Source organism: Panicum virgatum, chromosome 7K (assembly GCF_016808335.1).
Source record: "Panicum virgatum strain AP13 chromosome 7K, P.virgatum_v5, whole genome shotgun sequence".
Taxonomy (NCBI): domain Eukaryota; kingdom Viridiplantae; phylum Streptophyta; class Magnoliopsida; order Poales; family Poaceae; genus Panicum; species Panicum virgatum.
This window is the reverse complement of record NC_053142.1, coordinates 47561350-47576489: the sequence shown is the minus strand read 5'-3', so window position 1 is coordinate 47576489 and position 15140 is coordinate 47561350. Positions and strand designations below refer to the sequence as shown.

Sequence of the window (15140 nt, the reverse complement as noted above, 5' to 3'; positions counted from 1 at the left end):
TCAGTTGACAGGCAGAGTGGATGCCTCCTATAGCCTGAAATGATAAGCACACACGAAATGAGATAGAATAATCAATGAGTGGGGGTAACATGGTACCAAAATATCTATAAATAAATTAAAGCCAAGCATGCAATCAATTCATCTCAACAACATACAAATATTCTAATATTGTTTAATGATCTAAAATATTTTAGTAATTCATTATAAATTCATGTAAAACACACTGGAGCAGCAAAACACAGATAATGAGGTATTTAATATAATTCTTCTAGCTTTGGTAGGATAGAATGTGATGCATTACAAATTTCTGCTAAAAAACAACAGGGATGAACTTTTTGCCTATATCTTGAAATGAGAAAAATGCTCGAAGTGAGAACTCAGGTCAAAACAGTAAACCAATGCAAGAGAATAGAGACTAGATAAATCCTGACAGATGCTAGCTAACGGAAATAGAAAGGAAATGAATCGGCAATATCTAAGCATTGTGTCATAGAGGGTTAATATTAGCCGATAGAATGTGCAATAAAAGGCTCAATGATCTAGAAAAAAACTATGATGTTCAAAAAGAGGATAAGCACTCCAGTGTTCCTGGAGGGGAAATGAACTCTCAAACAAGTAAATGGAAATGCTAAGAAACCAGCACTAGTGGTCTAGTTTTAGCACCATCTTAAGGAACTTGAACCTAGTAAGCAACGATGCACTCTTTCGAAACTAACTGAACCCTCGATAACCATGGTGCCATGCAATGAACAATATTTAACAATAGCGTCATGCATCTTGTTGCAATACTATTCTCCTATTTACAGATCAGGAACTAATTTACTCAAGTGGCCACAGAAACTCAGGTCAAAACAATAAATAAGTTAAAAGGCCCGATGATGCTATCCTTTGCAAGCTTAGTCATAGTGGAAATAGTGGTAGTGGATAGAGAATGTGCAATACTTTTGAACCAGAAATTTGAAACTACAACATGCTTTGTGGTAATTCATAGATTCATCCAATGTTTATGATGTTCAAAATATCGGGTTAAGACATTTAGCAGTCAGTTTTCATAGGCTAAGAGAAGGCTGTAGCGGCATATAGCTCCCACTAACCTCATTTAGCAGTTTTTTAAATTGAGCAATTAAGTTTAGAATTTATATGTTTAGAACATCAAATTAAATAGACATAGGTCACAACGTTCGTTACATCATGCATTGAAGTACGTCTAGAGCTTTGTTCCCTCATTACATCATGATCAAATACTAAATTTTGTAAATGATGGAGTTTAATATGTTGAAAATAGCAATGTGAGAAGCTTCTTGAAGATTAGAGAGTATGCATGAACCATGATTGACATGCTTCATGGTAAAATGTGGAATACTCTAAAAATTAGATATTTGTATTCTTAGATAACCATGAGGAAAATTCAGTTAGATAATTTGTAGAAAGTGTGTAGAAGATGCACACATGGCAAAACTATATGAGCCATGAAGTCCTATAAATAGAGGTGCTTCCCTCCCCTCTTGCCATACTATGTCATAAGAGGGTTCAAGTAGAAGATGGCAAGATTGTCATGTAGAATAGTAGTGTTATGGTAAAGTAGTGACATAAAGAGTGTAAAAGCCTGTGTTGTACCAAGTTGTGATGAATAAAGATTTATAAATAAATTACCAAAAGATCTATAAATAAATTAAAGCCAAGCATGCCATCAACTCATCTCAACAATATACAAATATTCTACTATTGTTTAATGATCTAAATTTTTTTAGCAATTCATTATAAATTCATTTAAATATACACAGGATTAATCTTTTTATCGCAAATTAATCTTTTTTATTTGTCTGTAGCGTCGCACAATATTTTACCTAGTTTCTTATGAAGAAAAGATCCAAGAGCTCAGTTGACAGGCAGAGTGGATGCCTCCTATAGCCTGAAATGATAAGCACATTCGAAATGAGATAGAATAATCAACAAGAGGGGATAACATGGTACCAAAATATCTATTAAATAAATTAAAGCCAAGTATGCAATCAATTCATCTCAACAACATACAAATATTCTAATGTTGTTTAATGATCTAAAATGTTTTAACAATTCATTATAAATTCATTTAAAACACACTGGAGCAGCAAAACACAGATAATGAGATATTTAATATAATTCTTCTGGCTTTGGCAGGCCAGAATCTGATGCATTACAAATTTTTGACAAAAAACAACAGGGATGAAATTTTTGCGTATATCTTGAAATGAGAAGAATGCTCGGAGTGCGAACTTAGGTCAAAAAAAGTAAACCAATGCAAGCAAATGGGGACTAGATAAATCCTGATAGATGCTACCAAACGAAAATAGAAAGGAAATGAATCAGCAACATGAACAAAATGCATGTCCAAAACTGACTAAGAAATTTAATAAACTGTAGAATTTGTCATAAAGGGTTAATATTAGCTGATAGAATTTGGAATAAAAGGCTCAATGATCTAGAAAAGAACTACTAGGTTCAAAAAGAGGATTGGGACTCACATGTGCCTGGAGGCAAAATAAACTCTCAAACAAGTACATGGTGATGAGAATAAAAGTAACGGGTACCTGTAATCTGCCTGTCAGGAGTTGACCATCGAGTCATGGCCTTGACTAAGTCATGGGATCAGTAGGCATAAATTAGGGCCCAATTGCCTGGGACGGCCCAGAAAGCCGGGTGTAACGTCCCGCCTCCCTGAGGCCGGGCTCGCTTACATCTGGCAGCTTTTTAGTACATAGACTGCCCTCACTGACCAACACCAATCTTTTCTGCACAATTTGTCCTCACTCGTGCGCACCCGGGAAGAACTTCCCGGTCGGTCACCCACCCCCAAATTTCTCCGGGTTAAGCACGCTTAACCTCGGAGTTTTTTGGAGACCGGCTTCTGGAAAAGAAGTTGCAACTTGTTGGTATGAGTCTCCTATTAATCCTATTAAGCCCTAGGCCAGAGTGTCACATACTCACCCCCTTAAGAGACCGACGTCCCCGTCGGTCAATCCCAAGCCATGAACGTCCTCTCTTGGCCACGTCCCATACATCCAGTGCTAGCAGCACATGTGCCACGTCCGTGCGTCCAGTGCCAACGGTCTCTGTGCCACGTTCGTGCGTCCAGTGCCAACGGCGCATCCCAGATGCCCGTGCACTGACCCACCACGCGCCCGTGCATATGCCGGTGGCATCTGCGCCCCCACGCGCCCGTGCTCATGCCCCTGCACTTACGCCTGTACGTGCCCATGAAACTGTGAGAGTCCGCTCTGATACCATTCTGTAACGTCCCGCCTCCCCGAGGCCGGGTCCGCTTACATCTGGCAGCTTTTTAGGACATAGACTGCCCTCACAGACCAACACCAGTCTTTTCTGCACACTTTGTCCTTACTCGTGTGCACCCGGGAAGAACTTTCCGGTCGGTCACCCATCCTCAAATTTCTCTGGGTTAAGCACGCTTAACCTCGGAGTTCTTTGGAGACCGGCTTCCAAAAAAGAAATTGCAATTTATTGGTATGAGTATCCTATTAATCCTATTAAGCCCTGGGCCGGGGTGTCACACCGGGGACAACCCACACCTCATCTGAGGGATCCGCCTTGCCCGACCCCCGACCCCCGCGAGAGGACTCCGCCTCGCCCGACCCCCGACCCATGCAGTAAAGGTTCTGTTTCACCTAGGAGGGCCCACTCTGCTCGGGATAACGATAGATCTCTGGGAAAAGGGGAGCGCCCCCGATCAAAAAAAGGTCAACAGACGTGGCCCCAGCGAGACAGGGATGTGACCGCTGCACGCCCCCATACGAACCAGAGTGGGCGACGGGTCAACGCACATCCTCCGGATGGAGACATGGCCCAACCACTCCGCCAGACCTCATCAACAGAAAGAGTGGTGACGAACGCCAGGCCAGGAAATGGCGGACCACCCATGCCCAACAGTTGACGACATGTGCGGCGGCATGAATCCCGTGCCCCCATCCCGCCACGACTGGCACAGTGCCGGGTATGGGGACGGATACCCTGCTATCACCATCAAGCCAGGTCAGCTGGGCCCATCGTACTCCGTAGATAATAAGTAGGGGTCGGGAGGCACCCGACTCTCACACCTCTCTTTTTCTTCTCCCAGTGTAAGCTCTCCCCCCTTGACTATAAAAGGGAGGGAGGAGGCTTACCCCGTGGGGGGATCCACAATTCCACACACACGCACACTCACTCGCATCCCTGAGACTTGGGAGTCTCATTCCCTCTCTCGTCCGTTTGTAACCCCTACTGCAAACTTGATTGCAAGAGAACGAGAGCTCGAACTAAACGTAGGGATATTCTGCTTGAACCAGTATAAATCGTGTGTCTCATCCTTGCATTACCATCTGATCCAGTGACGCGCGTACAAGTTTACTAGCAGGTGATTTGGAACACCAACACATGGAAATGCTCAGAAACCAGCACTAGTGGTCTAGTTTTAGCACCATCTGAAGGAACCTAAACTTAGTAAGCAATGATGTACTCTTTTGAAACTAACTGAACCCTCGATAACCATGGCGCCATGCAATGAATAACAATTGCGCCATGCATCTTGTTGCAATACTATTTTCCTATTTACTGATCAGGAACTAATTTACACAAATGGCCACAGAAACTCAGGTCAAAACATAAGTTAAATGGCCTAATGATGTTATCCTTTGCAAGCTTAGTCATAATGGAAACAGTGGCAGTGGGTAGAGAATGTGTAGTACTTTTGAACCAGAAAATTGAAATTACAACTTGCCTTGTGGTAATTCATAGATTCACCCCCTGAGCAATTTATAATGTATGTGTTAGGGATTCTCTCATCCCCGCATCCACCTTCTAATTAATCAGAGTAAATCCAACTGAGCATAAGCGAGCCCTAAAGGAGGAGAGAATTTGCACCTGTACTTGGAGCCACGGAGATTGATCTGAGAGATAGGATAGAATTGTTGCGATTCGACAACATACTCTTGCCACATGATGCTTCCTCTTGTGTTAGTGATGATGATATTGTTTCAAATATATGTTACTTTAGGAGATTTTGAGAGATAGAGTTTACATGATAATACTTGTACCTTACTTGTGGCTTCCATTTGTCATTTCCAGCACGCTAGAATTTCTAGCGTTTGAAAGCGTGATTTACTTTTTTTTTTTGTCTTCAAACCGGGGATGGATGAAATCTTTTTTTTTTTTGAGTAATGGGGATGGATGAAATCAGGGAAGACTGGCGCTGCCGTGATAGGACAGTATCAAGGTGGAAGAGGGAATGATCTAAGGGAACTGTGGTCCAATGGAAAAAAAAAGAGAGACAGATTGATCCAGAGATGGGGCGCCAAAAAAATTCAGAGCACACAATGCTTAGATATTATTTATTCTAAAGTTTTAACAATTATATATTTGAAACTTGATTTGTTATATAGAAATAACATAATATATTGCCCATTAGACATGCTTCTGTATTATCATACTTTATTGTTATTATGTCCTAAATTAAAGTCATAAGAAATTCTGGTCATTTGCATCTCAAAATAGAAATCAACTTAAGAGAAAAAGAATATAGGTAGTGCCAAATTGAGACACTATCAATAAACAAGAATGTTGGATATCTTACTGTTTTGCATGATTATATCTTGTCATTTGATTTGTGCAGTATCCAGTTCAAAGTAAGGAGCATGGTCACACCGCCAAGACTTTGTAGATCCCTGAGCGAGAGGAGGATCTAAATTAAAGATCCAATTGTGATCTTTAGCCATTACTAGGCAATTATGCATGTGCGTTGCTACGGACAAAGTTGGTATAAGTATCGGATACATTGGTGCCCGTGTGTAATTTATAGGGATCTACGTGATCGAGTCGTGGACGGAGAGGGTTGGTCCGACTTGCATACGGAATGGACTAAGGCTCACCTGTCAATAACATAGGCGGGCCAAACTAAACAACCAAACAAAAAATTTGGGTGGAAACCTTACTCGCTTTAGTAATAGGTATAGATATGGCATTATGTTTTGAAGCAAGTCTGAACAATGTTACTCATTTTGGCTTTCAAAGATCTTTTGTTATTGTTACTCAGAAACGGGTTCCATGTCTAATGGGCTTAATTTGCTTCAGAATTTATGCAACTTTTTTTTGAGAGAGAGTATGCTTCTACTATAAATTTATCTGCTAAAAAGCCACTAGTAGTAGTTTAGACAAACCAAAACTAACCCTGTTTCCATTGTCACCATTAAAGAATTTTCATCAAAATTGTAGTGAGAAATAAAAATACAAAAAATCTATTTTTCTGCAACAATCCTTTGTACAAAAAGTTACTGCACCAAGCCTACAGCTATCAAACGGCAGAGATCACACTAACCAGATCAAGCTACAGAAAAGACGTCGAGCAAGCTGCTCACTACTCACTATACAAGCGAATACGCGATGCCTGCAACGCCACGCACACAGCCTAGCCGTGCGCTCTCATCCGGAGCTCAGAAACGGGTTCCACGCCTGTGCCCCATGCTGCTGCTGCTGCTGCGCGTAGGCCGCCTCCGTCCAGTCCTGGTGGAGCTCCGCCTTCGCGATGGCGCCGCCGCCGTCGCTGCCTTGCACCATGCTGCTCATCAGCAGGTCCCTGGAGCTCGACAGGCTCCTGTCGAGCGGCAGCGCAGACTGGTGTTGCAACGCCGCCGGGAGGCCAGTGTCGCCTTGCCGCTGGCGGCAGTAGCCATCGATGGCGGCCGCCGCGCCGCGATCGAAGGCGAGGTAGGCATCAGCTGCAGGGGGCATGTGCGGCAGCGGCAGGCTGATCAGCTCGCTGGACAGCGACGCGGTCTCGTCGGTGCTTGCTGGTCTTACCGTGGTGGTTCTGCTCTTGTAGAACACCCTGCACAGCACCCAGTCCTCCTGCATTTTGCCAAAAAAAAAAAGAAAGACAGTGAGATATGCAGTTTTCTTTTGAAACGGCAATAGCTTTACCGTGAAAATTTATCAGAAGAAAAGCAGGGGAACATAAAAAAAATAGAAGAGCTGTCAAAATGCAGCCAATTTGACAGCTTCAGTACACGTCAATGAGGCATTGGTTGATCAGATCAAACAAAGTTTTTCGGTAACCTCACGTGTGAACTCCGTGCGCCGTGCGGCCCAATGAACGCATGCAGTTCGTTGGTTGGCTGGCAGTAAGTTTGGAAGTCGTGGAATTGAATATAAGCTGGAGTATCAAGTTGATGTTATCTCGACACAAAACAATGGACAACTTGGTGTGATGACAGGTATACAAAGCAGTCAAATCTTTTTCAATTTTCTCGTGCTGCACAGCTGCTAATTTAGTGCTGCTGCTGATGCATGGCGACTGAAAGAAACCACTGAACTACCTTGGAACGGATTGGCCATCTGTACCAGGTTTGGAATGATTGGTCTAGACCAGGTCAGCTCCAATGATTGCCAAGTGGCACGACTAGTTTATCATATCAGAATGTTCTTTCAGCATCCACTGCTAGTGCTGGGCCTGGCAGAAACATGAGGGCTCTCGGAGAGCAGCTAGCTGACACGTAGCTGTCAGTTAACAGAGACGTGTGTGTGCTGGGCAGAAGATTTCAACTTCGAACAATTAGCGAAGCTTCCCAGCACCAACGTGGCAATTCATTTCAGGTGCTTTTTTAACCTTGTTTCTCTGACGACGTGCGATTCTGAACCGAAATTCAGAAGTTACCGTGCCGCACCGCCCAAATCTCACACGAAACAGATGCAGGAGAGGAGGCGCACGTACCTTGGGAGGTGAGCAGGGGCGGCCGGCAACGGCAACGGCCGGGCCCTCCACGCGGAACTCGTGCATGACCCACTCGGTCTTGCTCCCGCGGGGCGCCCTGCCCTGGTAGAACACCAGCGTCTTGCGCATCCCGACCATGGTGGCGGCGCCTCCGCCGCGGCGGCCGGAGATGGAGATGGGGCGGTCCTTGCCGGTGGCCTTCCAGTAGCCGGAGCGCGTGGCGCGGTTGGTGCGCTGCCCCGTCGCGTACTTGCGGTCGTGCAGGCTGAAGAAGTACCACTCCCGGCTGCCCACGCACGCCTCGTCTGATCATCGGCAAACACAGCCGGCGAGGCCTCCATAAGTTAGTCCGTTTGTTTCTGTGCTTGCGCTTGGAGGCTCCAAGCTAGGACATGTGTGCGTGCATCCTTGGAAAAGGGAACTACTGGTGCATATACGAGTACTCCAACATGCTTATTAATGTGAAGAAATAGCAACGAAAAGAGGTATGGATTTTGCTTAGGAAATCATGCGGATGCAACATGGATGAATCAATTTCAAACACGATTCTACGGTTTACTAACAAATAAATGTAAAGTAAATCCGTATGCATCAGAGGTGTCGCGGTGTAGTTGGTTATCACGTCAGTCTAACACACTGAAGGTCTCCGGTTCGAGTCCGGGCGACGCCAATTTTTCCTCTCTTTTTTTGTTTCCAATTTGAGCAATATGTATCATGATCTCCTGGGTCAGGGCTAACCGAATGCCTATATAATGCTAATCTGCCCGGAATTTTCATGCAACTGCTTTGTCTACTGATGATTTCCTTTTGTGCAAGATGCATATGGCTCTTTTTTGTTCGAGAGAGGATGCATATGGCTCTTGATCACCTCTTGTAGCTAGAGAGGCTCAATTGATGTCGTGGCAGCAAGTTGGGCAAGACAAGTACCTGGAAGCTCCCACGGCTCGCACTTGTTGAGGTCGACGTCGACCATGGCGATGCCGCCGTACGCGCCCCCGCCACCGCCGGAGAGCTTGTGGCAGAGGTAGTCGAGAACGAGCTCGTCATCCCTCGGGTGGAACCGGAACCCCGGGGGCAGCCGCGCCTCCATCATGCTGATCAAGCTCATCGCTAGCTTCCGAGCCAGCAGCTGCTACACACACGAGCCCTGACGACGAGCGAGCGAGAGAGAGAGAGATTCAGGGAAGATGTCTGCTGATAGCCAAAGCCTTCAGCAGTGTGTCTTTCAGAGCACCACGATGGGGTCGTGTATAAATAGGGAAATCTAGCCAAGTGCCTTTCCGAGCTTATCACCAGCACTCTGTTCGCTTCTATCAGCAAATAGTGTTTTTCTCTCACACCAATTCAACACCAACCACCAGCTAGCCAGCAATATTTTTCTCTCACAACAAATCAGCACCAGCCACCAGCAATAACACAGCGAACAGAGTCCAGGGGTTGCCACTGTTGATATCTAGTCACGCGACAGGATGCTGCTCTGTGCTCGAAGGTCCATGCCCCCCGGTTAATTTTCGGCTAAAATAAGAATTATCTCCAACTGATTTAACCTTGATCCCAATTCTTATGCGGCTGTATACGTACGAGCCGAGTACTTGCGTACGTGGACGAATCTCTTCTCTCACAGCGCCGTTACGTCCGGGATACGTATATATAGACTGCGTCCATGCGACGTTCCTGCATCGCTCCTTCAGTTAGTTGACAGTTCAGATCACCCTCTACAAAATTACTGCAAGGGGACATGCGCGTGTTCTTGACAACTTTGCTTCAAGAAAGAAAGCCGAGGAATTAATTGGAAATCCACGATTCCAGGACGCCGAAAAGGACGCGTTCGTGTGGATCGGAACGGCAGTACCAGCTACCAGGTGATAATGCTAGCCATCATAATTCAGGGGTAACATCACGCTCAATCCAAACAGCTCCCCTTCCAGCTTTCAGATAATCAGTGCTCCATCCGTCGTGTCACTGTGTCAGGACTCGGGTGTAAACTGACGACGACCGCGGGTGTGGCCGCAGGCGGCGGCGGGGACCCGGCGCGCCAGTGCCGCCATGGCGCGGCGGCCGCCGTCCGATTGGGGATCCGCGACGCTGAACGCCGTGGAGGTCGTGCTCCGGCGGCGGTATCCCTGTCCTGCTGCTGTCCTCTTGCAACCTTGATGGCACAGGGCTGCGCAGCCGCGTCTATCTCCGACGAATGGCTGCCGCACGGGATGATCGGTTTGTTTCATTTGATTGCCCAGGCAGGTGACCATCTCTTGCTTGCTACAGGTGGAGATCGAGCTCCTCTTTGCTTCCCCTGCCACACTGTCCCCAAGACGGCAAGACCTGACGAGTTCACTGACGACTTGGCGAGTTCACGGCGACATTGGCAAGCACACGCCGTGGCACATCTGCAGGTTTCTTTAACTTTTAATAACCGATCTAGTTAGGCACGGGATGAAGTATTCGCATGGTCGGTTTGGCATTTCCGTTTTTTTCGCGGGAGGGACATCGATGGGGGCACAAGTCTCGAAAACTCAAAACTCTTCAATGAACATTTTTTTCACCGAGAATTCCTCAAGGAACATCAAATCGTTGACGGAAAAGTCTGAATGAGAAAGGGATTTCCTCGGTTGGCCAAGAGAATTATTCCAAATTAGGCGTATAGCCCGTGCATTTACGCGGCTAATATTGAAAATTCAAAAATTTACATGTCGTTGTATCTTTACTTAATGGTTATACTATTTTTTTACCATACATCATCATGCTCATTATCGTAAATTATGTCTTATTGTTGATTAAAACAATTCAACTATGATCTACCTATAATAACAATTTAATTTGTTGAGCTTTAATAATATTATGCAGATAATTATTCTTATTTTTATTTTATTTTGATTGATTATTGTTAGCTTTAGTTTTTATTAATAGTATATATTTATAACTAATACATAGCTAAATGGTATTTTATATTTAATTTTTCATAATGGCATTGGTGGGTGATTTTTAATTAGGCACAAGGGTATTTTAGACTAATTTTTATCGTAATGGCAGTGGTGGGTAATTTTTATTTTTTCTATTTTTCTCCGATTAACGTGGGAATTTTTAGTCCTTGAGAGCGAACGTGGAGGCTCCGTTTGTTGGCCAAATAATAAGATAATAGATTTTATTTTTTATTAATAGTATATATTTATAACTGATATATAGTTAAATGGTATTTTATATTTAATTTTTCATAATGGCATTGGTGGGTGATTTTTAATTAGGCACAGGGGTATTTTAGACTAATTTTTATCGTAATGGCAGTGGTAGGTAATTTTTATTTTTTTATTTTTCTCTGATTAACGTGGGAATTTTTAGGCCTTGAGAGCGAACGTGGAGGCTCCGTTTGTTGGCCAAATAATAAGATAATAGATTTATATTTAATTTTTCATAATGGCATTGGTGGGTGATTTTTAATTAGGCACAGGGGTATTTTAGACTAATTTTTATCGTAATGGCAGTGGTGGGTAATTTTTATTTTTCTATTTTTCTCTGATTAACTTGGGAATTTTTAGGTCTTGAAAGCGAATGTGGAAGCTCCGTTTATTGGCCAAATAATAAGATAATAGATCTGCCCAACTAACACTGTCTTCTGACGGCGCCGAGCAGCCGACCCAGACCATTTCCGTTCATCCGCATGGTCGACGCATCGTCGGACGGTATCGATGCGTTGTCGCCTCACACTCAGCCTGGAGAAAACTTTTACAGTTTCACTGTTCTCTGACTCGCGAGACCTGTTTCAAGCACCTTTACGTTCAGCAGCGGAAGGATGTTTAACAGGTTTGTTTACGGTCCTCGTGCAAAGATTTTAAAATGCCATTGAAAACGAGAGGTGCAGTTATTCAACTGATATCGATGGCAATGAGGTGTGCAAATTGCCATACGGTCGACAAGAGAATTCCAACGGATTTACGGCTAATATATTAAACCAGTTTTGGTTGATTCTGAAGGACAGAGATTTTCAAATGCTATGTTTTCAGAGGTCAGGAGTAGGGAAGGACGGCAGGCTGACAAGGCCCTACTTGCAATAGACAGTTAAAACTTGCAGCATCAACAAGTACCTTTTATATTTTTGAAAAGGGTTTTTTTTTCAAAAGGAACAAGTACCTTTTACAAGTGAAAAGAGGTTGACAACCGGAAAACAAAATGTCAACTTGTCCTAGTTGATACGTACTAGGTTTGTTACCGCAATTTGTTAGTTACATATTTAGCAATCAGAATTCTTAAGGCCGCTTTCAGATGATTGGAGCTATCAGGATGACAACTTGTTATAGCCGATACTATATTTGTTTGTCATAACAAGTTGTTGCATAATCTTTTCAAAGAAAAAAACAAGTTGTTGCATATATATTTGAAAAATCAGAATCCAGAAAAAAATTCTTCAAATTGAGATATCGGAATGTAGCAGCTACAGAAATACAGAATGCTATCGTGAATAGGACAGCAACTGAAGTTTGAACACAAAAGCCTGAAAAATAGGCCTATTGGAAAGTCTACTGTGCGAACCGGACCAACGGCTGCTTTCGCCATCGGATTCGGTAGTTCGCACACGGGTGGATCAGCAGACTTATCTCACGAAAAATTCAAACAAGAACATGAGGAGAACTATATGCGCCGTACTTAGTCTCGCCATGACTTTCTGAGGCTCTGGTCACCTGGTACTGATAAGCAGTTAGGTTTGTTGTCCGGCCTAGCCTCCTCGAGAGAGAAAGTCATGTCGGTCCTTTTCAGGGAAGGAAAAATCGGTGAGGCAGAATTCACCGAAAACGCCTATCCGGGCAGTATTCTGCCAAAGTCAAAATTCAGAGGCGCAGATGCAAGCTGGAGCAGGTCTGGGCATCACACAAGGTGATAGATACGCCTGAACTGATCCATGTATCTTTGGCAGTAAGCATAAACGCTGTCAAACACGTAAGCGTGATCTCTCCTGAATGCATGTCTGGTCGACTCCTCTTCAATGTTACGATTTGAAACGGTAAAGTTTTAGGAAGATCAGATATCAGTACCACGGCATCATGAAGTATCTATCGATCGGTAAGATTGACGAAAGCAGTGAGGCAAGGCTACCGGTTGCTACCAGCTAGAAAGCAGTGAGGCAAGGCTACCGGGCTGCATGCTACCAGCTAGGCACCTGCTAGCATCTCCGCACCTGGTTTTGTCAAAGGAAATAACAGGTGAACAACAAGCTGCCTGAGCCTGAATTTCTGAATGCTGATGCTTATTGTGATGTATTGAATGAAACCTGATCCAACAACCATCAAGTGGGCAAGTCTGAAATTTTTTGAACCGTATGCTTCTGATGGGGACGGAGATGGATCATTTCTGCAGTCTCCAAGGCGCCTCGAGTTTTCTTCCCTCTGTCCTCCGCTTCCACGAAAACATGGCATCCTTAGGTTGACCACAGCGGAGGGAGCAAGAGCAAATTTGCTCCCTCCTCTTTTCCCACGCCTTCTCTGTCTACAGTGTCAAACAATACATCTACAGTGTCAAACAGTACATCTACAGTGTCAAACAGTGTATTTGCTCCTTCATTTGCTCCTTCCACTGTGGACGCCCTCCCATGTTGCATGTCATTCCTCGCGAGGTCCCGAGGCAACTTCTTCCATGGAATCCAGATAAGACTGCAAGCACGAATGCAGCACATGCTGAAAATGGCGTGCGACCTGATATCCTCTGAATCTAGTCAAAACCTGCAGGCTTGGCACCATCTGTCCGATTGTCAAACTTTCCCTGCAGACAACCTACACGTGCAGGTTCCGGCGGTTTTTTTTCTTTTTTTTTTTTTGCACTGCTGATTATCCAAACAGTCAGCTAACCTGCCGGGTAATCCACCGCGCGAGTTGACCATCCGGATCAAATATACAAAATGATTTCGTGGAGAAGTTTTACCAAACCGTGGCTTCGAAACTCTATTTCATGACAAGGAACCTACTAGTAGTTGGCCGTGTCGTTTGCTTGCCTGCATGGAATGCTGTTATAGAACCGCCAAATTAAACGGTTTAATTAAGTGTAATGGTCATCATTTGAACGCATCAAGCGCATTAGCTTAATTAAGTGTAACCTGACAGCCTATTGTCAACCCACAGGCCGATCGAAACACACCAGAAGTCTCGCGCGATGGCGAGCGCAGACGGTACCAGCATGATACAATTTTACAAAATAGTAAATAATATTAATGTATTTACAAAATGACTTTTACAAATTAAAGTTCATATAATAGATAACAACATCAGTAGAGAGAGTCTAACCTGAGAAAGATTTTCATTAGAAACCAACTGAAATAAATTGAAATAAAACGATAACTACGGAGACGTGATGACGTCACATCGAGCCCACCGATGTGAATCCGGGTTAGCTCCTATACCTGAAACAGGGTAAACAACAAACCCTGAGTATACTAATACTCAGCAAGACTTACCCGACTATGGATATACATAGTTCATTATCTAGACATGCAAGGCTTTCTGGCTGTGGATTATTTGTAGAAAAGCGTCTAAGGGTGGATCCTTACTTTCAATATTTTAGCTCACATTCTATATAAATTAATATCCTCTAGGCATTTGTAGAATCCTTTCTAAAAAAAACATAATAGAAGATCAATTAGTAATCTCAACATTTCCTTCAACATATACATTAATATTCCATCTCATTACTACGATGCGGTGCTGTGATCAAGGTGCTCATATCCGAGAGCGACTGACGGCGAATCGATCCGATTTAACCTTGCAAGGTGGACCTAACAAACACGGCACGTATTAGCCCCGTCGGACCATACGAACCAAACATTCCCCTCCCCGCCTCGAACTACAGGAACCAGCCCAACGACATATGGTCAGCCGAGCTCAACGTGAGACCACCAAAAGTAAACATATGCATCCCCATTTCTCCGCGACTACTCAACTACCCCAGGAGTTGGGTGCGGGTTCCTGTACTTTCGAAGAAAGGCAGTACTAGTCTTACCGGTTTCAACTACCTCCTACTCCCGGTATGCGGTTAGTACAATTCAAACATGATCAGCAGGGCCAGACAACGGACGGTCCTTAACCGACACAGACGGGACTAAGACACCCAGGAACCCTGTCCTGCTGCCATACCTATATATCATCTTTTTCCGTCCGGTCTCAATTCTCCATTCATTCCATATCAAATTCAACAACTCATGTACTGGAATATAAATATATTTTATATCTCGTGAGTAACCGGAAATTACTCGACTTCTAAACATCTTATATCTCGCGAGTGACAAGAAATCACTCGACTTCTACCGGGAACCATTAAGCATAGCATTTCTATCGTCCTATACATACTAGTATAACTCAAGGAAACCTAGGGATCATGCAACTAGGGTTCCAAACAACTCCTGAAATGTAATGCATAAGTAATAATA

At 44.0% G+C, this 15140-nt stretch overlaps 1 protein-coding gene and 1 non-coding gene across 2 annotated transcripts; one reads left to right on the top strand and one right to left on the bottom strand.

Annotated features, from left to right (window-relative positions):
• Positions 1-6182: 6182 nt before the first annotated feature.
• Positions 6183-8971, bottom strand: LOC120641804 (NAC domain-containing protein 21/22-like). The gene is made up of 3 exons (XM_039918047.1): positions 8663-8971; positions 7736-8040; positions 6183-6873 (listed from the first exon to the last, which is right to left on the bottom strand). The coding sequence occupies exons 1-3, from the start codon at positions 8841-8843 to the stop codon at positions 6448-6450; spliced, it is 912 nt and encodes a 303-aa protein (XP_039773981.1). The 5' UTR covers positions 8844-8971; the 3' UTR covers positions 6183-6447.
• TRNAV-AAC lies at positions 8332-8405 on the top strand. Its single transcript has one exon. It is a non-coding gene; the product is annotated as a tRNA-Val (tRNA).
• Positions 8972-15140: the final 6169 nt, after the last annotated feature.

Excerpts from the sequence above, each read along its gene's own strand:
- LOC120641804 (XM_039918047.1), bottom strand. The coding sequence starts at position 8,843 with ATGAGCTTGATCAGCATGATGGAGGCGCGGCTGCCCCCGGGGTTCCGG. Across the intron at positions 8,041-8,662 it reads CGAGCCGTGGGAGCTTCCAG|ACGAGGCGTGCGTGGGCAGC; the intron begins GTACTTGTCTTG and ends GCCGATGATCAG. Across the intron at positions 6,874-7,735 it reads GCCCCTGCTCACCTCCCAAG|GAGGACTGGGTGCTGTGCAG; the intron begins GTACGTGCGCCT and ends GGCAAAATGCAG.